Genomic DNA, 24,520 nt, shown 5'->3' on the forward strand with positions numbered 1-24,520 from the left:
AATTGTATGGAGTTACTGGAGCAAGCGTCTGTCATTTATGCCACTTTCGTGATGTAAACTATGATGATTCTGCCGTATTGGTTATGCCCACCGAAAAAGCTCCGCGCCCTCTTCAGAATGGTGGTGCTGAGACTTGCGTAAACACAGGAAAAGTTGAATTCCATCAAAGCTGAACAATCGTGGCTGTCATTTTTTTCATCCGAAAAGCGATAATAAAAATGTCAAAACCCTTCCCCACACAGCCCCAGAGCGTGCATCATCATCCCCTTCCCCACACAGCCCCAGAGCGTGCATCATCATCCCCTTCCCCACACAGCCCCACCGCGTGCATCATCATCCCCTTCCCCACATAGCCCCACCGCGTGCATCATCATCCCCTTCCCCACACAGCCCCACAGCGTGCATCATCATCCCCTTCCCCACACAGCCCCACAGCGTGCATCATCATCCCCTTCCCCACACAGCCCCACAGCGTACATCATCATCCCCTTCCCCACACAGCCCCAGAGCGTGCATCATCATCCCCTTCCCCACACAGCCCCACAGCGTGCATCATCATCCCCTTCCCCACACAGCCCCACAGCGTGCATCATCATCCCCTTCCCCACACAGCCCCACAGCGTGCATCATCATCCCCTTCCCCACACAGCCCCACAGCGTGCATCATCATCCCCTTCCCCACACAGCCCCACAGCGTGCATCATCATCCCCTTCCCCACACAGCCCCACAGCGTGCATCATCATCCCCTTCCCCACACAGCCCCACAGCGTGCATCATCATCCCCTTCCCCACACAGCCCCACAGCGTGCATCATCATCCCCTTCCCCACACAGCCCCACAGCGTGCATCATCATCCCCTTCCCCACACAGCCCCACAGCGTGCATCATCATCCCCTTCCCCACACAGCCCCACAGCGTGCATCATCATCCCCTTCCCCACACAGCCCCACAGCGTGCATCATCATCCCCTTCCCCACACAGCCCCACAGCGTGCATCATCATCCCCTTCCCCACACAGCCCCACAGCGTGCATCATCATCCCCTTCCCCACACAGCCCCTCACTGGAAGCACAATCCTTTCTTTTTATCCTCTTCTGCGTTCACCTTTCCGCTTTCCATTGTTCCCGGCACGAGCATTGTACCATGAGAGGTGGGTATGGACAATGTAACGGGCACAGACTGCTTCTTCATCTTTTCCTCCATCCTTTCATTATCCTGCTTCACTATATACTGGAGCACCGGCAGCATCTGCTGTATCGGCACAACCACACATTCTGGACGGATCTTTAATAGTTTTCTTCTCAGATCTTCACGCAAACCATTATAGAAGCAGGTTCTCAGTATGCGAACATCCCTGCCCTTGGGATTGTGTAGATCAAAGTCCTGATCCCGAGCTAGACTGACGCATCTGTCATAATACTCCATGACCGTCTCATCACTTTCCTGATGAACCTCAAATAGCGTAAAAGGCAATTCACCCGCAATTTTTCTAGCCAGTGTCCGAAGGCGATTTATGAACTGCTGGCCAGATTTCTTGGTCTTTCGGTCTTCTACATCTGGCACCTCCTCTCCCCACATGTTCACTTTCTGCACCTCATGAACAAATTCATCGCCAGCCGCTACGCGGCACAAAAAAGCCAAGTCACTCCAGGTGGCGCTGTACACCTGGAATATGATGTTCACCTGTTTATAAAATTTGACCGGACTCTCGTAGGGGTCCGGCAGATCTTTTAACATGGTCATCTGCTCGGATTGACTCCATGGAAGATCCCAGATTATCAGTGCCCCACGTTCGTCACGCCGTATTGGGTGGAGCTGTGTTGTCTCCTGTGTTAGAGAGCTGAACTTTTGAGTATATCTTGGAGAAGAAATATGACTAAATTCCACCTCGGTATCCTGATGTGACATTGTAGATATCTTGGCGGCACTTGGCAGAGCGAAGTACAATGGACACATGATTGGGAAATAACGGGTGTCGCTGATATCACTGAACTTCTGCAGCCAAGTATTCTAGATAGTTTGTCCTGTACCAGCAATTAGCTTCTGATCCAAAGCGCCTTCTTTTCTGAGCAGCAATCGAGGAAAATAGTTCTCTCTTGACTCTTTGTCACCGTGTAGATTGAGGTCTTCACTTCCCACCATCAAGGAGACGGCACAACGAAAAGTTCAATCAGTTCGGCAGTAAACCCTGAGATCCGATTCCTCACCGGCAATCACTCGAACATGTAGATTATTTTCCTGTTTTCAAAAAGCAGATCAGTATAAGCAACCGAACCTATCAGTGCAGCGAGCATGTATATCTTAGTCCCCCACCCCATCTTCCGTCCCTGTCTCTCTCCAACAAAGAAGAAGCAGCGAGTCAATGGCTCACTTACCCGGGTTTGCGTTTCCTTGGTGGTGAAAACCTTCTCGCTCTGTTCAGTCCCAATTGAGGCAGATATTTAGTATCTCAAGAGGGTCCTCCAAATGACTGATAAAGTTGTAGTTCGACTAGGCTTTATGGCCAGAGACAAATACAGATCAGAGCAGGTTTGACTCCTGTTGAAGCCTGAAGAAGCTCGGCCCCCTACCGTCTGTATTGTAATCAGAAATGTGTTCTACAGCTTGTAGGAACATCTGGTTATCAACCCCCGCCCTTCACTTCCCAAGCCACTCTGGATGCAGGCCAAACAGCCAAAGTTCATACTGCAGGAAAACCAGTTAACCCTTAACGTCTATAATATAAATGCATTGGGAATAATCAAAATCATAAACTATATATCTTGTGTTTTCATGCAACCCTCAAGATTTTTCCTCCCTGCCCTCGATATTTCCTCCCTGCCCTCACAATTTTTCCTCCAAAGTTTTTTTTTTTTTTTTTTTTCTCCTCCTCCTCCTCCTCCTCCGTCTCCGTCTCCGTAAAATAAATGTGGTTGCCTTGCAGATGATCGGCTTGTTGTCTGACAGAAGTCTCGGACCCCTGGCTGCAGACATGTTCTCTCTTCTGGTCTCCAATTCCCCAGATATCCTTAACAAAGCGTGTCACGCCGACATCCGCATCATGTTCCGCCAGAGATTCTTCACCGAGAACGTTCCCAAACTGGTGCAAGGTTTCCATGCTGCTAGCGGAGGTAACGCGCGCGCCGTGCTTCAGGTTATATGCTAGCGGAGGTAACGCACGCGCGCCGTGCGTCAGGTTATGTGTGCGCGATGAATGGATTCACTTTCTGTAAATTCTGTTTCATACAGACGACAAGCCCAATTACCTTAAAGCCTTGTCCCACGTGCTGAACTGTCTGCCAAAGCAAGTTCTCATGACGGAGCTCCCATCGGTAAGGAGATCGCAGCCAAATGATGGTTTTGGGTTTTTTTTGCGGGACACATTGTATTATTTGATACCATTCATTTTACCGCATAATGTCCTGAAACACGGGGAACGTAAAACTCCAAATGCGGTAAAATTCTGAAGAAAAAAAACCTAAAAACTATTCCACCATTTTTATAGTGTTCGTTCTGCGGTGAAAATGACCTGGCATCATGGTTCTCTAGATAAATTTTTATATTAGTGGAAATAATACTGAACTGCTGCTTTTTTCATTTTCTATCAATGAAAGTTTTTTTTCAATTTTTGCAGCACCCAAGCTTCAGTTTTAATTCCTACCATTTTGGGCTGCATAGTTTTAATTGCTTCAGACTGCAATTTTGCCATTTTTTTTTCCTTTACATTATTTACTGTAATGGTTAATTCAAGGCCGCTAGACGGGAGTCCTGCAACATGCCTCCTACCTGCCGGCATTCGCTGCTCCACTTAGCCGGCCTTGTGCTATGTGATCATTTGCAGCGTGACGTGCACACATTGCACCAGGCCGGACCATCAGAAAAGGCTCTTATTTGCCTAATAGTCAGTTCCTGTATGTGTTGCGGCTGTCGAAACAGCTGCTAGATGTGCAGGTGTGGGGACTCGAACATATTATTCGAGCATGCTGAAGACACTCGGGTAGCACCCGAGCATGCTCAGATAACACCTTATCCGAGCACGCTCACTCATCACTAGTAAACAGTTGGTGCTGTATATGGAGCGGGCTCAGCTCCTGAGCCCGCTGTACACACCTGCACCCAACATAAGACATACTGTTATGTTACTGACGCAGCCACACGACCTCTGTGACCGCTCCTGCACTGATCATAGATTGATGCTAAGGTCAGAAAATGAGTGTAAACTTCTATAAAACGCTGTAATATTCGCCCCACTTTCCATTGTTCTCTGGCTCCTGTGTAGCTGACCTCGCTGCTGCTCGAGGCTTTGTCCTGCCCCGACGACGTCGTCCAGCTATCGACACTGACCTGTCTGGAGCCGCTGCTGCTGGATGCTGCCGAAATCCTCAGAGTGCACATAGACACCTTCATCTCCAAGCTCCTGCGCTTGACGTCCAGCCCCAGCATGGTAGGCCGGCTTCACCAATGCCGCACATTATCATTCAAATAGTTGCATCTTCAAGAGCCAAATTAGCTGTGTCCTTAGTGTTAAAGGGGTAATTTGGGGGACTTTTTTGTTTTTTAACCCCCGCCTCCTAAAAAAAAAATGTTTGCAAATCTGTCTCATTAAAAATTTTGACTTTACAGGCCTGGTTTCCCTACACTTTGTCTTTTTTTTGCGCTCCTCTTATGACCACAGTTGACGTCAAAGTTCAGACACTCCCCATCAGACCTTCTAAGCGAGCTCACTGATGGATTCTCAGATAACTCCGTCTGCATTCTGGATTAGATAATGCAACACGGAGGCTATAGAAGGCAAACTGGGCACAATATTTAATATTTAATGAAACCCAATTGCAAAAAATGATTTTTAGCCTCAAACACATGCACTTAGGTGAAAAAAAAAAAAAAAAAAAAAAAGGTGGCCGCCCCATAAATGCACAGTATGTTATGTTACCGTAGATGTGTCCTCCATTGTTGGCGTTCTTACCACTATCCCTTGTCTTGATACTTTCCTGCACCATAATTACTCACGATGTTAGTCTTTCGCTATGTAGAGAGACCCCTAATCTTGTGTGTGTTTTTCTCTGTGTTGCAGGCGGTGAGGATTACAGCTCTGAAGTGTATTCTGGCCCTTACAAAGCTCCCCTTGCCTATGGTAATTTGTCTTTGTAGTATTTCATTATGTCTGACTTCTAAAGGGGCTCATTATCCTTTCCAAAAATGGCGGTTTATGCCTAGGACAGGTTATCAGTCATAGTTTGGCGCCCCCGGCCGATCGGTTATTTAAAGGGGTCGCTGTGCATAGGCAGAATCTGCCCCCTCATCAGTGCATACGGTGGTCCGCAGGGCGGCTCGTACTTTCTGGTGCACGTAATTGTAGCGTTGACATCAACGACGCACAAAAGAGCGCTCAGCGAAAGGCTGGATGACCTCTATAATGCAAATCGTACATTCCAACCCGCACATATAATAAGTGTCAGCGACTCGTCCTCACAGCTCCTGCCTTACAAGCAACAAGTGATCCGTGCCTTAGCCAGACCACTGGACGATAAGAAGAGGTTAGTCCGGAAAGAGGCGGTGGAGGCGCGATGCCAGTGGTGAGTAAGGACACTAGATGGCGATACATTTAGTTTCTTTGCCTGTTTTCCTTTGCACATTGCCCCTCTTACTGTCACGTCATGATTGCGGGGGGCTGAGGGATTGTCATGGGAGCCTGGGGACCCCGTCTGCTATGGTGGTAGATCGGATCTGTGGCTGATAGGGGGGGATTAGCAGCCATACAATAGAGGGAAATATTAAGGGGACGAAGTAGAAATGTAAATAAAAGAAACGTAGATTTAATATTTATTAAAAATTACAAATGTTATTGTATATAAAAACTGAAAAGCAGCACTAGCAAAAGCGGTATGTGAAAACTGGGCGTCAGACCTTCCAGGCAAAGAGCGATCCACAGTTTAGTATAAAAAAGATGAGGACAGCACTCCTTCTTATAAAAAAAACAAATGGTGGTTTATTAGCCCATATGGGCTCCCGTAACGCACCAACATTTTACCATTATTAGTGCTGTCTTCATCTTTTTTGTACCATATATATTTATCTACATATAGATTTATAGAGATATAGATGTATAAATATATTTACACCCGTATTTTTCTGATTATAAGACGCACCCCAAATTTTGAGGAGAAAAATAGGAAAAAAACTTTAATAGAATGGTGGTGCTTCTTATAATCCATGTGTCTTTTTGCTCTCCGGGGGTGGTGGCTGCGGTGAAGTGGAGTCCCACGGTCGCTGCAGGCCGCAGGCTGGAATGATGGGGTGTTCCGATGTTCGGTGGTGCTGCTGCTGCGCTGTGTCCGGCGGTGGTGCGGGGGCTCTGCCAACATTTTGTGAAAGGCCAGAGCCCCCGCAGTTCCGTGGTTTCCCGTGTGGTGGACTCTGGGGAAAATGGCTGCCAGGGGGGCAGATCCGAATATATATGTGTGTGTGTATGTATGTATGTATGTATGTATGTATGTATGTATGTGTATATATATATATATATATATACTCGAGTATAAGCCGACCCCCCCCTTAATTTTGCCACAAAAAACTGGGAAAACTTATTGACTAGAGTATAAGCCTAGGGTGGAAAAGATGCTCCATAGATTATTCCCCCATATGAAGCCCCTATGTGCTGCCCTCATAAAATGCTCCATAGATTTATGGCCCCATGTGCTGCCGCTGCTGCTGCATTTAAAAATAAAAAAAATGACTCACTCACCTCTCTGTCGCTGGGTGTCAGGTGCCAGTGTCACTGCTGGCACCTGAGATATTCACCTGTCTGTGTCCATGGCTGCTTGCTGCTATCTGCCACGTCATCTGTCAGTGATGTTCAGACTGCAGGGGGCGCGGCGCGCACTAACCACGTCACCGTGCCCTCTGCTGTCTGAACGTCACTGACAGATGACATGCCAGACAGCAGCAAGCAGCCATGGACGCAGGACAGGTGAGTATCGCTATACTTACCCGTCCTGGCGCTGTCTCTTTAGCCCCCAGCTTCTCCGCGCTCTCTCTTCCTGCCTTCAGCGGTCACGTGGTACCGCTCATTGAAACTCATGAATATGCGCATATTCATGAGTTTTAATGAGCGGTACCACGTGACCGCTGAAGGCAGGAAGGGAGAGCGCGGAGAAGCTGGGGGCTGAAGAGACAGCGTCAGGATGGGTAAGTATGACCTGACACCCCCGCCCCCCTCCCCCTCCGCCCCCCTGGCATATATATATGACTCGAATATAAGCCGAGAGGGGAACTTTCAGCCCAAAAAAAAGGGCTGAAAATCTCGGCTTATATTTGAGTATATACGGTATGTGTGTATATGTGTGTGTGTGTGTATGTGTGTGTGTATATATATATATATATATATATATATATATATATATACGGTATATGTGTGTAGAGACCAATACATATGCAAACAAGATCTAAAAAATTGCTAAAAAAAATTTAAAAAAAAAAAAATACAAAAATGAAAGTTCATAAATTGGCCAGTTCATGTGAGCCCATCAACCGTGACAAGGTGACACTTCTCTAATGGGTCCTGCCTGAAAACATGTCTCTCTTGGGCTTTAAGCATACAGTGTGAACGGGCAGCCATGCCTCTCCTGGGTTAGAAATTTACACATTTTAAATGGGCTGGTAGGAACCAGAGCTAATTAAAAACCCCCTTGGGCTGATGGGTGGGAGTGCAGAGTCAGAAAGGAGGCTGTCACAACCTCCAATGGCAAACTGCAAAGAAAAAAGCCTGACCAGCACCTCCATATAGTGTGAACAGGTGCCCGCTGCAATGACTGCTTTACTTGCAAAAAGGAGAGACGCAGCAGCACTCCGTAGAGACCAATACATATGCAAACAAGATCTAACAAAATTACTGAAAGAACTGTACTCAAAGAAAATAAAAAAAATACAGACATGAAAGTTCTTTGCGCATAAATTGGCCAATTCATGTGAGCCCATCAACCTCGACAAAATATATATAATATATATATGTATATTTATTTTACATATTTGTTATCACTTCATATAACTAATTAGCTAATAAATTATTATATTTCCCATACGATGAATGCCAAAATGGGGGTGAAAAGAAAGTGTCAAAAGGCTAGAAGTGCTGGTTGTTTTTTTTTGTTTTTTTCCCCCCTCACTTTGCCTCCCAGAAAATGGTAAAAAAAAACTTCAGAAAGTTGTAAGGATCCCCCCCAAAAAAAGAAAATCAATGGACAACATAGCCCTGGTCATTAAGAGGTTAATTTATAGGTTAGGCCCGTCAGTCGTAGACTCTACAATATGTAGCTTTATGGGTTTTTTTCTTGGCGCATTATTTTTCTTCTATCCATATATGTATGTCATATTCACGGTCTTGTTTTTGTCCCGTGTTTTAGGTTCCTGATCGGAAGCCCCGGGAGCTGAGACTCCTCCTGTAGATAGAGAAATGCACGGAGACAATCTAACCAGGATGCCACTTATTTACTGACCTATAGATCGCCGCCATCGCCTCTCCGGTGCCATATTGTTTAGCCACATCTACCGAGACTGACAGCAGCCAGAAGACCTTTTTTTTTTTTTTTTTTCTTTGTTTTGTTTGTTTGCATCGCAGATTTACGTTCCGCTCAACATTCGCTCCTGGAGGTGTCCGGATTTTAGTGCAAAAAAACAGCCCAGAAAGCTCCCGGGCATGTTTAGAAGGACAAGACCATGAAATATATACATTTGTCAGTCTTATAAGGCAGAAGGGCAAGAAGATTTTGGGCTGATTGACTCTCTCCTTTCCTCGGTCGACGGGACAGTGTCTCGAGGTTGACCATAGTCTTAGCAGCTGATAGCTGTGAGGTCACTGGACACCGGCGATGACATCACTAATCTCCAGATCAATGCTGACTCCTATGCCGGCAGCGACACAGCAGCTCGCCCCTAAATTATTTTGCACATGTCGCTATTATTTTTTAAATTTTTTTTTTTTTGCAATTTAACATAGAGTATGATATAGCTGTTACTTGTTCCTAAATGAAGAAAAATATAAGCAAAATAGAGAAATACAGACTTTTACATATTTCCAAAAATTTTCCGGTAGGTGAAAAAAAAAATTGCATCAAGTTTACATTTACAAAATAAAGCCGCCAAGTTCAACCCATGCATCAGAAGTTTTACTTTTTGACATAAAAAGAAGTGTTCTAGAAAGGTGTCCACTGTATATTCTCTGGGTAATAGATTGTAAAGGGAACGTGTCATCAGAAAATGATTCGATTTGATGTTTAGGATTAGAAAATAAGTAATTGGAGAGAGAAAAGTGTCTCAAAGACTCAGAGTTGTGGAGAATGACATCTAGTCTGAATGGTCTCTGGTTATAAGTGGTGACCCCCAAGGTTCTGTGCAGGGTGCGCTGCTATTCAACTTATTAATTATATAGAATTCAGAATTAATATTGTTGGTATTTCTCTGTCGCCTTATTGGGGGACACAGGAACCATGGGTGTGTGCTGCTGCCACTAGGAGGCTGACACTATGCAGAAAAAAAGGTTAGCTCCTCCTCCGCAGTGTACACCCCACCGGCAGGAAGTAGGATGTTCAGTTTAGCTTAGTGTCAGTAGGAGGTAGACACGGGTCTTTCATTAGACCCCTATCTACCTCAGTGTGCGTCGTTTCCTTTTAGGTTTTCCGGAGGGATACAGAATAGTCACATCTGTAGTCCCACAAAGAGACTGTGAGTACGGCGTGTACTGCCACCCCGTATCCTCATAGCTCTCCACACAGGACCAAGAGCCCCCTAACACGGATGTGTGTCAGGCGATCCAGAATGGTCCTGGTCCCCCGTCTCCCACCCGCTTGCCCACCAGAGCCTGTCGGTTTGGAGGAGACGCGGACGTCCTAAAAAAATTCACGGACGTCTTTACTTCACTGGACAATGAGGTACCTCTTTTTCCTCAGGTTTCCTCACACAAAAATAGCGAGGAATCACTGCTCCTTCACTCCCTGTGGCAGTTAGGTACAAGGCCTCCATGCTGGCTTTCCCCCTCCTCTCCCTGCGCCTTTCTTTACTAATGGCTTCTGCCCTCCCGGCTGCACTTAACTTATTCATCTCTGCAGTCGGGCTTCAGGCAGGGATCCATGTCGGGAGCGGTCGCCGTGGCGGTGCAGCGGGGGCTCCGCGCCGCCCTGCGTTCCCCGGCGGCTGCCGCAGTTACTACAGGCCCCGGCTTCAATTTGGGCCTTGTTCGGCGTCGCGGCCACGCCCCCCACCTTCATTCTTGGGCGGGCTTTTTCCCGCCCGTTTCGGGCCCGCCCACCGCTCTCTCCCTCTGTCCTGCGTCCCTGAGGTGGCGCACGGCTCCGCCCACTCCCCCTAGCCTGCCTACTGTCTTTAGACTGCGCCATCTTCGGCCTTCTAACAGTGCGGTTGATTCCGCCTATTCTCCCTTCCTCGGCCCCTGAGTGAAAGCGCGCGCTTTTCTGCACTGCTCCTCTCAGGCTGCCTCCATTTTCTCAGTCCCCCAACCTTCTGGCAAAGGAGGCGATCGTTGTCTTCCAGCGTAGGACCCGGTTAGTTCCTTCACCGGGCAGGTACAGCCTTTCCTGCCCATCTCCGCTCGGCCTAAACAGGTACAGTGCGGAGCATATTCCACTTATAGTAAAATTAAGCTGGGCCTCACTATCCGCAGGCCAGTGATGGCGCATTGAATCCATCTTTCCTATGGAAACTGATGGGCATTGTGCTATAGCGATGCAGTCTCTCGTGTAAACAGTGCAGCCACTAGTGTAATAAGTACCCCTAGCCCTACTATCATTAATAGTAATCTAGCCGGGCAGTCACTGGCGTAATGGTTCTCTGGAAACGTGCGTTCACCAACGTAACCGTGCTCCAGAGCCGTACAGTCGCTAAAGTAATTGTGCCTGGGCGTCGTGTAGTCACTGGGGTAATGGTTCTGTAGAGCCGGGCAGCCCTAGGCAATCATAACCCAGTGCCACCGGCCATTCTAGGCTGAGCGTGACCGCATTCGTCAGATGCGACCGATAAGCAGCTTGAGCCTGGGCTGAGTCCCGAATGGGAGACCAGCCTGCGCTCGCAGGTCCGGGGTCATGTACAAAATTCACTGGCGTAATGGTGATCTTCTGCCACTCAGTCTCTAGTGGAATAGTACGTCCGGTGTCATAGCACACAAGAGCCGTGCAGTCGATGGAGTATTAGTTACCCCTTGCGGCTGTCTTCTGTGTCACGATCCGCTCCACCTTCCACCCACGTACATTGGACAGGTTAAAACTTGCCATATGGCGTCTGCCTGGCAGAAGTTTTCACTCGCACGTCTTGCCTCGGAGATCTGACTTTGTCTCACGGCTGTGGTGGTTTCTGCTATCGCAGATCTGTACCTTGATTCTCGGTGCAGCAGGACTCGACCATTGCTTCACACATAATCGGGAGCCTCGGCATAGCAAATGCTTCCATAGCTTCTGCTCGCAAGCAATCCAGACGCTGGCATCACACTGCTCTAAGCAGAATGAGCTGTTTCTGTCCCTTCACTTCTGCAGTGTTTGAGACGGATTTCCAGCTGGATAAAAAGTCAAATCTGTGTGACCCGGCAATTTTCTGCAGTGGCTCAGTGGATAAAGAAGCTGACCACAACTCGCAGATCCAGTAGTTGGAACCCTGTCGCACAACAGAGAGTAGAGTTTAGGCTGTGTGCACACGCTGCGGATTTTGCTACGGTGTACAGTACCATGATTCCCTATGGGAATCAAAAACCGCAATGCAGACGGTGCGGAATTTTCCGCGGTTTTCAATCCGCAGAAAGAATTGACATGTCAATTCTTTCTACGGATTCCGCTGCGGTTTGCCATCTCCTCCATTGAGGAGATGAAAAACCTCAGGGCAAAACCGCAGAGCAATCCGCAGGTGAAACCGCAGGTATTTTGACCTGCGGATTTTACGAAATCCACGCGGATGAATCCGTACCTAATCCGCAGCGTGTGCACACAGCCTTAATCTCCCTCTGATTCCAGGTCTACTGTTCTACTGTCAAAAGAATTGTCAGAATATGCTTTAATACAGACTGCGTGGTACGGCTTACCACACGTGAACCCATTATTCTATCCCAGGCCACAACACAGAAGCCGTTATTCTGCCTAATGTCGTCAGGTGCCTAGACCGCACCGCAGCACAGAGCGCCTGTCTCCTATATCCTTCTCTGGGTTCTCTCCATGCTGATTTGTTCACAGGTTACTTAGAGCCGTTGGCAGCTATGCTATATCTGCTATCCAGGCTTCAGACGCAACTCCTACCAGGTATAGTGGTTGAAATGGCCGTATTACTGTGGAGACTTGTCCGAGGTTGACTGCTCCAGTGGTACTGGTGTTCAGTACTGTATTCAGGTGAGTCACACGCTCTCGTATTCAGGTTCCTCGTGTCCTATTGCAGCAGTATTCTATCCTTACCGAGCATTTGGATAGTCTTCTACCAGACATGGTTAGTCAATACACGCCATCTTTCCGGTAAATCAACCGTACCAGAGGTTGAGCGACCATACCGGCCCGGCTCTACTGTCCCATTGGCAGATGAGTTAGGAGCGTCCTCTCTCACGTTCCTCAGGGTCCTTTGCTGCGTCTGCCTAGCTCCCGTATAATCACCACTCTAGATGAGGTGACGGCATTTATTACCTCCAGCGGGCTGCAGCTGTGCTTTCAAGCCTCTTTCATGTGAGTCTAAGACATGTTTCAGCTGCTTATTTCATAGTCAATAACATCTGTGGTCTATTAGCAGTTAAACGTCAAAGGCTACCAGGTCCAAACGGAGGGGATCTCTGTACCACAGGGCGGAACTCAGTAGCAACATATCTGTAGACTCCACCTTCAGGTAGGTCAGACACTCTCGTGTCAGGTACGGATGGTCGAGGTTTACTGTAGCATGATCTGGACCCTAGGGGTGAGTTACTCCACAAGAGTTTTGTCCCACCTTCTGTCCAGTTTTCAGTACCGTCCACAGGCTAGCATTACTGCCCGGTGGGTTACGCCTATCATTAAGGTTTGGCTAATAGTAGTTTATAGGTTCTAGAATGTCCCAAGGGCCTTCGAGCTACCACAATACCTAAGCTCCTTATTTGTTGGAACTTACCTATGCTTTCTTACAGACACCGGATAAAGCCTCCAGCGGATCACAGATGTGACTTTTGGCCGTGACTGGGGCAAGTATCTCACCTCAGACAGGAGTGGGATCTCACTCTGCGCAAGTATCGACCAGGGTAGAAAGCTGCTCCAGTCTTGGATCTAAGGATGAGTATGGTGATAACATGTTTCTTATTTCAGACGGAATTGTATTTTTTTTTTTCTCTGTGTTCTTCGGCCGAGTGTTGTCTTAGACTTAGGCACGCGGTTCTACGCACTGTAGTCCTCTCCCTACTCTGGAGGGTCCAGGATGGATTCAGCCGTTTACATCGTCATAAGAATTGACCTTCCTTTCATCAGCCTAGTTGTCTTTCTGGGGTCTATTTGGGCTACCTAGAGCCAACTTTCTTTGCAGTTGCCATACTTCATGTTTTGCCATGGACTTTCCTGGCTCGACTGTTCGTTGTTATAAGTCTAACTAGGCTAATTTTTTCTATATTCGCCCTCATCCCTGTATGTGGGGTTTATCTTCCCCTTGATCTCAGTCTGAAGGGGCATCCAGTAGTTTTCAGTCTACCTGCTTAATCGAGCGATCAGTTGTCTCTTCATAGCCAACCGGTGCCTACATTGCAGCGATGAGATCCAGGTTATCCCCTGGTTCCATTCAGTATGTTTTCAGTGTTCGGTTCTTTAATAGGTTCTCAGAGCTTGTCATATTCTCATGGAACAGACTTCAGCCGTTTCCAAATAAGGAGGCGCCTCGGTGTATCTTTTTCTCCTGAGCGCTTCACAAATTAGACTACTTCTGCGACTACGAACCCTCCGGTTCCAAGTTTCTCCGCTACGGCCTTTCCTCGCTCAGACGTTCTGCTCTCAGGGATACCAACGTCGAATTCACACAGTAGTTAGCAGGATCAACCTTTAAAGCGCCCGCTGCTATTGTATGTCCTGCCTTAGCTTCCTCTAGTGTGGCGAAGTTCTATGGACGCGCGGCCTAGTTTGCTCAGAGAATTCTTTCTGGAGACCGGTCAGTAGATTTGACTGTTCCTACTGTCCAAATAATTTTTTCCTTGCAGGGAGACAGGTTTTTCGCCTAATCGTTCCCATGTAAGGCCTCTTTCACACTAAGATCCGCCAATTTTGAAAAAAAAACGGATCCGCCATTTTTCTTTAAGGATCCGTTTTTTTTCCCCATTGACTTTCATTATTGGCAGATCCTGACTGATTGCCGTCCGTTGCATCCGTTTTTTTGAGGATCCGCCACAATGTTAGTGTCCGTCAACATCCTGAAAGATTTCCAAACGGAGCTTGCAACGTTTTTTTGGCCGGCGGATCCTCCAGACACTGAATTAACCCCAAAATCTGTCTGGGTGCCGGACAAAAAAAGGATCCGTCTAAAAACTGTTGAGAACGGATCCGCTTCTCTGCCTTTTTGGCGGATTTTAACTGATGCAAATAACTGAAGTGTGAAAGAGGCCTAAGGGTCCAGTTGGCATTCTGTTCATGAGCGAAATTATGCCCATCTAGGTCCCTCACCAATTTTCCGTTCCTTCCGTGTAGCTCCAATAGACCAAATTATTAAAGAGATCACCGGAAGGACAAGCGCTCCCCTACCTCAGCCTCGTCGTTTCTTCGGTGCCTCTTCCTCTGCATGACGTTTGGAGATCTAGGATTGAGCCCATCCTTGTTTTTTCAGAAAGGAAATTTCTTCGTTCAACATTTACCTTTTGTGAATCGCAGGATTTTTCCTTATTCAGTGAAGCTCTTATCCAGTTCCTGATTCTTCAAGGCTTCGGCGATGTCTGCTTTTGCACGAACGGGTTCATTTCCCCGTTTTAGTTGGTATCTTTCTCTTTCAGACTCTCAACCACTCCTGGGGTCTTACAGAGTCTAACAGCTGTGGTGCGCTTCCTGTGGATCAAGGGTCCACTCTCCGTCATTCTGAATTCCCTTTCTTTCATCCGCCTCGGACTTTCCCTTCATGACGCCCTCTCATCAGGCTACTTGGCCACAGCAACGGTACTTATCAAGCTCAGGCTTGAAGTGTAGAGTTCCTCGGGCCTTCAGGTTAGACTTCTGTTCGAGGAAACTGGTCGGCATTAGTAGGGTTGCCGGCTCAGGAAGGACTGCGTTCTTTTGAGAACGACGCACTCTGCCCGGGCAGTGTGTGTCATCCTGACGGTACTCTTGGGGTCTTCGTCGGGCACGTTTGCAGTGCCATGATATGTTCCCCACAGGTCCATAAGATTTTCAAAGCCCATGCCTAGCTTCGGCAAGTGCCGATCGGGTTAAAAAAGACCTCACAGGTGACCTTGCAGGTGACGAGGGTGACTTCCTCATCTGGATGGAGTTATTTGGTGTTCCCTCCCCTTGGGTACTGCTTTGGGACGTCCCATGGTTTCTGTGTCCCCCAATAAGGCGATAGAGAAAACAGGATTTTTAGTTGCTTACCGTAAAATCTGTTTCTCTGAGCCTTCATTGGGGGACACAGCACCCTCCCAAGTTGAACAGCTCTGTTTACTGTATGATATTGTTACAGTGTGGATTTGTGTATCTGTGATTTTTATATCTTTTACAGATTGCTTCTCCTACTGCTTTCTCACTAACTGAACATCCTACTTCCTGTCGGTGGGGTGTACACTGCGGAGGAGGAGCTAACCTTTTTTTCTGCATAGTGTCAGCCTCCTAGTGGCAGCAGCATACACCCATGGTTCCTGTGTCCCCCAATGAAGGCTCAGAGAAACAGATTTTACGGTAAGCAACTAAAAATCCTGTTTTTGCAGATGGCACCAAACTACGTATAGCGCAGTCTATGGAAGATGTTCATAAGTTACAAGATGACTCGGACAAACTGCGCGTTTGGCCATCTATGTGGCAGATGTTCAATGAGGAGAAATATAAAGTTCTGCACATGGGCACTAATAATATATGGGCAGTCGCTTGGACGCTGAAGTCAGCTGCCAGCTTAAGATGATGATGCGATGCAGCGGGGGAGTTGAAGGAATTTGAGTAGGAACAGTTGGGTTTTTTTTTTAAAATTTTCTATGCCTTGAATAGCAACGCCGGCAGGATGGTGGGCATATACAATGATTGGGGGGGGATATATACCAGGATAGGGAGCATAATCCTTTATATCTGCAGTCTGGTACCATTGCTCCTATCTGGCTGCTGTCCCCGCCTGCTCTCTTCTCGTCTTTTTTTCTAACGTTCTGGGAGACATGAGTAATTTGTACAAGTACATGTATGGCCCCTACAAAAGGCATGGTCAAAAGCAGTTTCATGTAAAAGACAATGATGCGTTCAATCTCCAGAGGATACCAGGCTTTAATACCATAGAAACTAACTAAGGGAATCTGTCAGCAGGATTCACCCCCCAAACTGTTAAGGGGAAAATATATGGCATATGAATATATACAAGAATCAAAACTGTACCACTATATGGACGCTTTGCTGATCATGTTGCTTTAAGATATTTCTGATTCTCTAAGATATTTCTGATTTTCTGTTAATTGTTTCTGTATGATATCACCCACCTAAGCTTCATTTAATATTTAATGAACTTGGTGGATTAGGGTGGATCGGGCTAGAAAACAATACTTATGTACATAAGTATTGTGTAGCGATATGAGAACAGTAAATATTAACGTGGAAACGTACATAATGATTGTGTAGCGGTATGGGAATGACAAATAGTAACCTGGAAACGTACCCATGATGTAATAACACAAACTCTGTATAAAAGCTGTTCATTTTTGGATTAAAGACAGAGAAGAATCATACTGACACGATACACCTTGTCTTGTGTATTCTTTTCTCCGTGCACGTAAAATCTCTACCAAACATCCAATTTGGCCACAGACAATTAAGACGGGCCACACCCTAGTGCGGCAGAATCAACAGTTGGCGCTCAAACAGTGGGGCTCAGGACGATACCAGACGATCACAGCCGCAACAAAATCTCCCCCCAGGACGGACGTCTTTCCAGCGGGACGAGACTGCAGCTCGAGACCTGGTGAGAAAATATATCATCTTACCTACCCTTCTGTATTCACGTCCGGCTGGGAGGAGATAGTTGGCTGTCTTCTCTGAACCCTTAAACTGACCACGTTTGAAAGTCCTGAGCCTACGGACCCGGTCAGGTATATAATTCCTTAATTGTGTGTATTGTCCGGTCTAACCAATTCAGAGGGTGTGTCTAGAATCCATCTAGTATCTGATAAAAACTATTTCATACTGCACTAGGGCTACTAGAAACAAAACAGAGCAGAGTACAAAGGGGATGTTTCCACTGGGTTATCACCCTGGTTCCGACCTTAGACGGTCGAAGAAGTTATGTATATATTATATATATACACATATAGGTGCTCACGTCCGGCCATACGCCCACAGTATAAACTGGGCCCGGTGACGTGAATGACACGGCATATACATATTTTTAAGGAAAGAGGTGATTACTAATTTTTCCCCCCTCTGCTGAAATATCAACCACCTATCTAGAGGTGATTACCACTATTTACTATACCTAAAGTGACAAAAAGCCCAGCCCTAGTTGCCTTGGTAACAAAAGAACAGTGAAAGGGATAAGGAATACATTCATAATAGATTTTTTTTTTTTAATGTTTGAAGTATTGATGCATTGTTGAGACACGCCTGTCCGCAGCTCTCATATTGAATATACTGCCATACTGGTTAGACTGCTATTTCAGCTGCATTTCCTGAATCCAAAGTGTTTAACAATCACGCTACATTATCTGTATTCAGTCCGGAGGATATAAAATATAAAATGTAATAAGTTGTTTTATAGTATACATATATATCCCTTCAAGCATATTTATAATTACGGTAATCTAAAAGTTTAATTGTCTGCCTTATCTGCTTTGCCTCTCTCTATATATGTTGTGAAATTAGAGAATTGGATAAACTGGTTTTGTTCTGTATACTATAATTATAAGGTTAGTTGTTAAAAAAAATTTGTTCAGGTAGAAAGAGAATTACTTGAATGGTAATTGCTTGATTTGTACAGATATCTCTGTGAGATCCGAGGTCTATTGTTACTTTTTAGTTATTGTTTTACTAATGTCACTACATTTCTCTATGAGATGCTTTCTTTGAAAGGTTTTAGAGCGAAAGTTTTGAGGAAACAGAAATTTTAACAATTTATCAGGTATTTTTATACTACGCAGTTTCTGGATACACAAGATTTGTGAAATACTCTTGTGTTAGTTGTTGGTTAATTCCCTATATTACTGTGTTCAAGATAGCTAGACATCACTATGTTCACTGAAGACCCCTTTACTCGGACATAAGGAGTACATACAGCTTTTACAGTCACATATCCCACTGTTCATAACCCCGTGAGAATTTGTTTTAAGACGCACACATACACATGTTTTTCAGATATACTCAGAATTCAGAAGATAGAATGGGTGGGAGCAGTCAGTCGATATCTATGAGACAGATATGACCCATAGTGGAGTGAGGAAGAAAATGTACGTTAAGAAACCCTCCGATCATGAGGGGAGGAGCATTAGATAAGAAGGGATAGAAGAATGTGTTAATGAGTAGAGAGCAGCGTCCCAGCCTCAGGTATTATGAGGTGTAACAGGACCCTGAAGCATTTTATAAGAAGGCAGAGGAAGTTAGGAAAAAAGGGATGAGGAGAGGAATATAACAAGATTGCTGAATTTTATGCAAAACAAATATTTACACAGGAAGATGTCAGTTGCAATATCTGCATTACATTCATTTATACTTCTATATACATTCCCGATGACTGGACGTGTGCCAGCTGTCAAACGCAGAATGCAGAACATCGTGAGACTTGTTCTGACTGTCAGATGACCAACCCAAAGAGCCGTACCTTCTTTCCAACTATTTATATAGACGGCACGTCTTATGCTACATCCTGTCCAGCATCCATTATAGGTTTATTAATTAATGTCGTTTATGAAAAGAATAATGAAGAAAAAGATGAATATGACATGGAGGTATATAATTAAACAGAACAGGAGGAGACAGGAAATAAATAGCTCAGACTGATAATCTACAGTATTTATCGTTATATGGTGAGGGGACATAATTATCATCATCATCATCATCATCATCTTTTAAGCCTCAAAGCTCATTCTTTTGTACACAATCTACTCCACACAAGGACTCCTGGAAATACCAGGAGACAGATACCCTAGTAAGCAGCTTGCCAGACCCCCATTCTCCAGGATGTCATGCAGGGAAAAGGAGAACCTGTGGATAGTTTCTTCCACCAATGTAACAAAAAGTTTCTGGATCTCAGATTTGAAATGCAAATTAGTTCCCAGTTGGAAGAAGCTTGACACCCACCAACATCGAGCTCCAGATTTTAATAGGGTAATGGCATACTGAGTCCACAACCCATGAAAGTACGTATTCTCTTACAGCTCGCCCCCCCCCCACAAAAATACAATGGAGAAACAACATCTCTCACCCAGACAGAGGTTGAGGATACTCCTCTCAAATTCCTGGTGGGTCCCGATGCAATCAGAAGATTGATCAGGGACATTGATCTACTTGCTGAAGAAGTATGTAGTCTTTTCTTTTTTTTTACAGGACACATCTGTAGATCATGTGGGCGTTGAACTAATGGCACTGATCCCAGACTCAATATTGGCAGGCTGAAAATCCAGTTTGTAAAGGTGGGGCAGAAGCCAGTAGCCCAGCTGCCAAGGAAATTGCAATATTTACCCTCCATTTCATTATTTGCAATTATTTCTATGAAGTTATGGATAATACATGACTTATGTGCTGTCAATGAAGTTATAGTACTGAACACATCTATGGTGCCAAACCCACACACTATGTTTTGTTTTTATCAATTCTATTTATTTTTCTATGGTTTACGGTGATTGACCTGGCCAATGCTTTCTTCAGTTTATTACTACATGCTGCAAGCCAGTACCTGTTTGTTTTCACACGAGGGCCAGCAATATATTTGGACTATGATGCCTCAAGGGGCACAGTATAGCCTCTCTATGTTCACCCGAGCCATGACCACGGTCCTGGAGCCCTGGAAGAGGATACATCCCACAGCCACTTTTTTTTTTTACAATACATATGGATGACCTCCGACCCTGACTGAAGACAGCCAAACCAATACTGCTCTTCTACACATGCAACCTTTTTATAGTTATTTCAAGACTTTCCAAGAAGGTATCAGTGTGTTTTATATGCTAAATTGCAATCACATTTTCACAGCTCTAGGACTGCCACGCTATACTGAACTGTTTTGTCTGTTTGTCATGAAGAAGCCTGACCATGTAAATGGAGTCCTAACACAGCTTCCCGGAGGAAGACAATGCCCTCCTGGCTTCTACTCTCCAAAACCTGACCAAGTGACTCGTGAAGTCCAAACCTGCATGAGAACCGTGTTTGCAACCCACCTGTGCTGGATAAAGCTTCTGATATTTCTGTCTGCAATGCCCTACTCTGCTCCCAGACAAAATCACCATCTCCAGATGTGCTGTCCATAATCCAGCTACTCTTCTACCTCTGCCAAAGGGGGGAGGAAGATGGAGGATGAAAACCACATCTCTGACACATTAGTGGAAGAGGTAGTCGACTCTGAAATGGCTGAACGCGATTGTCTTGCTGTCATGAGGCAAGAGAACACCTGGAAGATCCTGACCTGATGCTCTTTGTGGATAGACCAAGGTATGCAGACCAAGAAGGCCGTTCGCACACTGGTATAGCAGTAGCCACAGAAGTAACTTGCTGCCAGCAAAACCACTGCCTACATCCAAAGGCAGGACTGCGGGCCTTGACAGAAGCATACGAGAGGTCCACTCAACATGAAGCTGTCAAGATCAATCTGGAGGGAAAGAGGCTTCATCACAGCTAACGGAACGCCAGTCTGACACCACAAAGCCATACAAGAATTAATGGAGTCCTTGTTGATGCCAGGAAGAGTTGCGGTGGTAAAAGTAAAAGCACACACACTGGAGACTCTTCAAGGGAAGCAGTGGGCAACAGACTAGCTGAAGTAACAGCAAAAGAAGCAGCAGTAATACCGGTTGACACGGAAACAGAGGAAAAGGAATAACCCTGGAAAAAGATGTTCTGACACTCCAGAAACAAGTATCCAAGGAAGAAAAGAAGAAATGGACCTAAGATGAAGTTATACAGGATGAAATATGCCTAAGGATGAACAAGGAAAATTTAAGGCCTCGAACAAAACTCTACATATTTGATGCTATACAGGAAACAGGGAAGTCATAGCATAAGAGTTTAGTCTTTCCCTTGGGTCACATACACGCACAAGTATAATTGCCTATATGTAGACTAAGTTTAAAAACATGTGACTAAAATGCATTTTCGAGTCTTTTCATCCATCCCAGAACCTGAGGACATAGGAGCCCACCAGATCCTGCCCGGTGACTGAGTCCTCATCACCAAGAGGTTCAACAGACATACCCTTGAACCTAGAGATGACAGCCTGTTCCAAGTCCTGTCAACTATCGCAGCAGTCCATGGGTCCTCGCTTCCCACTGCAAGGAGATGCCGGATCCAGAGTCCAGTAGCGGCTGCCACTCTTCATCCATCTGGCACTTATCCTTTTCCTAGCTCAAGGGGTAGTCAGTCACCAAGGGGTAGTCACTCATGAGAAGGGCATACTGACTTTCTGGTATAATGTCTCCACCCCAAGAGTAACATATCAATTTGACTACTGTCTCACAATAAGAATGTCCAGGCCCCATGGCACAGTTTCATATCAGGTTTAATACACAATTCATCTGTGTCACTACTGCTGAAATAGGGGAAGGTTCAAACTGGGAGGATTAGTCTCTTGTTGGGTGGCACACTGGTGAAAGTGACTAGAGACATCAACCAGCCCAGGCCCTACAGTGAAGGGACAAATGGGGAATAAGCCTATTAAGTCGCATGACCCTGTCCAAAGCCCATTTTAAGGGTCAGAGTGGCCTTCCAGATGCAATACTCCCCGTCACTACCACTCACTGCCCCAAGGAGGGATGCATAGTTCTGTACCTCACCATTGAGAACCCCTCAGAGAATGAGCAAGGGTTATATGTACTAGGCTCAAGTACTAAACTTGGGAGGGAAAATGGTGACACAAAAGGTAAATTTTGGCTAAGAAGCATAGATACCAGTGGGGGCACACAGGGAGCACTTGACAAATTCAGAGTCAAGAACGAGACAATAGTTGTGTTTAAACCCACCATCCCCGTAAATAAGAATGCAATGCGGATAAACTATTTATACAATAATCAACAACGGTTTATAAAATACACTGGGGATGCCATAAAGGCAATTATTGACCCATTAAGTTTGCAAAAGTTATTTTATGTTCTTTGATCATATCTTCTTTAATTCTATGCTGCATAGCTCCATGCCTTAAGAAAATGATGACGATGAAAACTATGGAAACCACAGTGATGACCATGCATGCCGATTTCGAAGATCCCCTGTATGAAAAATGTCCCGATGAAAACATGCAAGCACCACCTCCGGAATATGCCTGCCTGAAGCAAGCCAACGAGGGAAAGTCCAGGATCTGACTTCCTCCTGTGCAAAGTCCGTTAGGAGGGGGGTCCATCTACTAGAGATGGGTCGTCTCGTATATACGGTGAAGATTAGTTAGTTAGGTTCCAGCATTGTTGAGATAGGTAGGCCGGGAGGACAGATCGATAGGTTCGACGAGATTAGGATTTTGATTTTGCATATCTCCAAAGGAGGGACTGTTAAGGGGAAAATATATGAAAAATGAGGATGATTGACCTCATGGAGATCAACATCCGACACTGCAGAGACACCATCACGTGTTTCTCAATGCAGTGATTCTAGAGCACTGCCCCCATCCCTTGTGGGAAATATGCAGAAGCATGCAAATCAGAAGCCGCAGAGACACCATCACATGTTTCTCAACGCAAGCAATGATTAGCCAGGTCTTTCACCGGGAAGGAACAACCACGGGAAGGGCAGTCTCCAATGAAGGAAACCACCTATGCCAAAACATGGTATCCATCCACAGAGAGCTGTTTCGGGGTATTTGCCCCTCATCAGTGTGGAGTAGGAAACTGGCTAGTAGGAGCAATGCCTAGTAGAAGACTATGAAAAATGAGGATGATTGACCTCATGGAGATCAACATCCGACACTGCAGAGACACCATCACGTGTTTCTCAATGCAGTGATTCTAGAGCACTGCCCCCATCCCTTATGGGAAATATGCAGAAGCATGCAAATCAGAAGCCGCGGAGACACCATCACATGTTTCTCAACGCAAGCAATGACTAGCCAGGTCTTTCACCGGGAAGGAACAACCACGGGAAGGGCAGTCTCCAATGAAGGAAACCACCTATGCCAAAACATGGTATCCATCCACAGACAGCTGTTACGGGGTATTTGCCCCTCATCAGTGTGGAGTAGGAAACTGGCTAGTAGGAGCAATGCCTAGTAGAAGACTATGAAAAATGAGGATGATTGACCTCATGGAGATCAACATCCGACACTGCAGAGACACCATCACGTGTTTCTCAATGCAGTGATTCTAGAGCACTGCCCCCATCCCTTGTGGGAAATATGCAGAAGCATGCAAATCAGAAGCCGCGGAGACACCATCACATGTTTCTCAACGCAAGCAATGACTAGCCAGGTCTTTCACCGGGAAGGAACAACCACGGGAAGGGCAGTCTCCAATGAAGGAAACCACCTATGCCAAAACATGGTATCCATCCACAGACAGCTGCGTTCAATCTCCAGAGGATACCAGGCTTTAATACCATAGAAACTAACTAAGGGAATCTGTCAGCAGGATTCACGCCCCAAACTGTTAAGGGGAAAATATATGGCATATGAATATATACAAGAATCAAAACTGTACCACTATATGGACGCTTTGCTGATCATGTTGCTTTAAGATATTTCTGATTCTCTAAGATATTTCTGATTTTCTGTTAATTGTTTCTGTATGATATCACCCACCTAAGCTTCATTTAATATTTAATGAACTGGGTGGATTAGGGTGGATCGGGCTAGAAAACAATACTTATGTACATAAGTATTGTGTAGCGATATGAGAACAGTATGAGAACAGTAAATATTAACGTGGAAACGTACATAATGATTGTGTAGCGGTATGGGAACGACAAATAGTAACCTGGAAACGTACCCATGATGTAATAACACAAACTCTGTATAAAAGCTGTTCATTTTTGGATTAAAGACAGAGAAGAATCATACTGACACGATACACCTTGTCTTGTGTATTCTTTTCTCCGTGCACGTAAAATCTCTACCAAAGATCCAATTTGGCCACAGACAATTAAGACGGGCCACACCCTAGTGCGGCAGAATCAACAAAACTATTTGTGCACATGTAAGCTCTTTCATTGACAAGTCCAGCAATTCCTTAACACGACCAGTCCATTTCTACCATCTTCTTCG

The 24,520-nt window shown here is 45.7% G+C and overlaps 2 protein-coding genes across 4 annotated transcripts in view; one reads left to right on the forward strand and one right to left on the reverse strand.

Moving 5' to 3' along the window:
* The window catches only part of MMS19 (MMS19 homolog, cytosolic iron-sulfur assembly component), a 135,136-nt gene extending 126,008 nt beyond the window's left edge, over positions 1-9,128 (forward strand). For both annotated transcript variants that reach the window (XM_073552857.1, XM_073552858.1), the window contains exons 26-31: positions 2,925-3,111; positions 3,230-3,312; positions 4,260-4,424; positions 5,055-5,114; positions 5,456-5,556; positions 8,380-9,128. In XM_073552857.1, the coding sequence (XP_073408958.1) occupies positions 2,925-3,111; positions 3,230-3,312; positions 4,260-4,424; positions 5,055-5,114; positions 5,456-5,556; positions 8,380-8,407 (624 nt within the window). In that variant the 3' untranslated portion in view covers positions 8,408-9,128. The remainder of the gene's footprint in view (positions 1-2,924; positions 3,112-3,229; positions 3,313-4,259; positions 4,425-5,054; positions 5,115-5,455; positions 5,557-8,379) is intronic.
* LOC141056161 (uncharacterized) lies at positions 980-19,659 on the reverse strand. 2 transcript variants are annotated; one of them, XM_073552860.1, is made up of 2 exons: positions 19,550-19,659; positions 980-2,239 (listed from the first exon to the last, which is right to left on the reverse strand). In XM_073552860.1, the coding sequence occupies exon 2, from the start codon at positions 1,955-1,957 to the stop codon at positions 1,061-1,063; it is 897 nt and encodes a 298-aa protein (XP_073408961.1). In that variant the 5' UTR covers positions 1,958-2,239; positions 19,550-19,659; the 3' UTR covers positions 980-1,060. The 2 variants fall into 2 exon arrangements, with proteins under 2 accessions (XP_073408961.1, XP_073408960.1); XM_073552859.1 differs by lacking the exon at positions 19,550-19,659 and adding an exon at positions 2,377-2,609.
* Between the last annotated feature and the right edge of the window lie 4,861 nt (positions 19,660-24,520).

This window comes from Dendrobates tinctorius, unplaced genomic scaffold, assembly GCF_039654945.1.
Source record: "Dendrobates tinctorius isolate UK_male_01 unplaced genomic scaffold, ASM3965494v1 ptg000196l, whole genome shotgun sequence".
Lineage (NCBI taxonomy): Eukaryota > Metazoa > Chordata > Amphibia > Anura > Dendrobatidae > Dendrobates > Dendrobates tinctorius.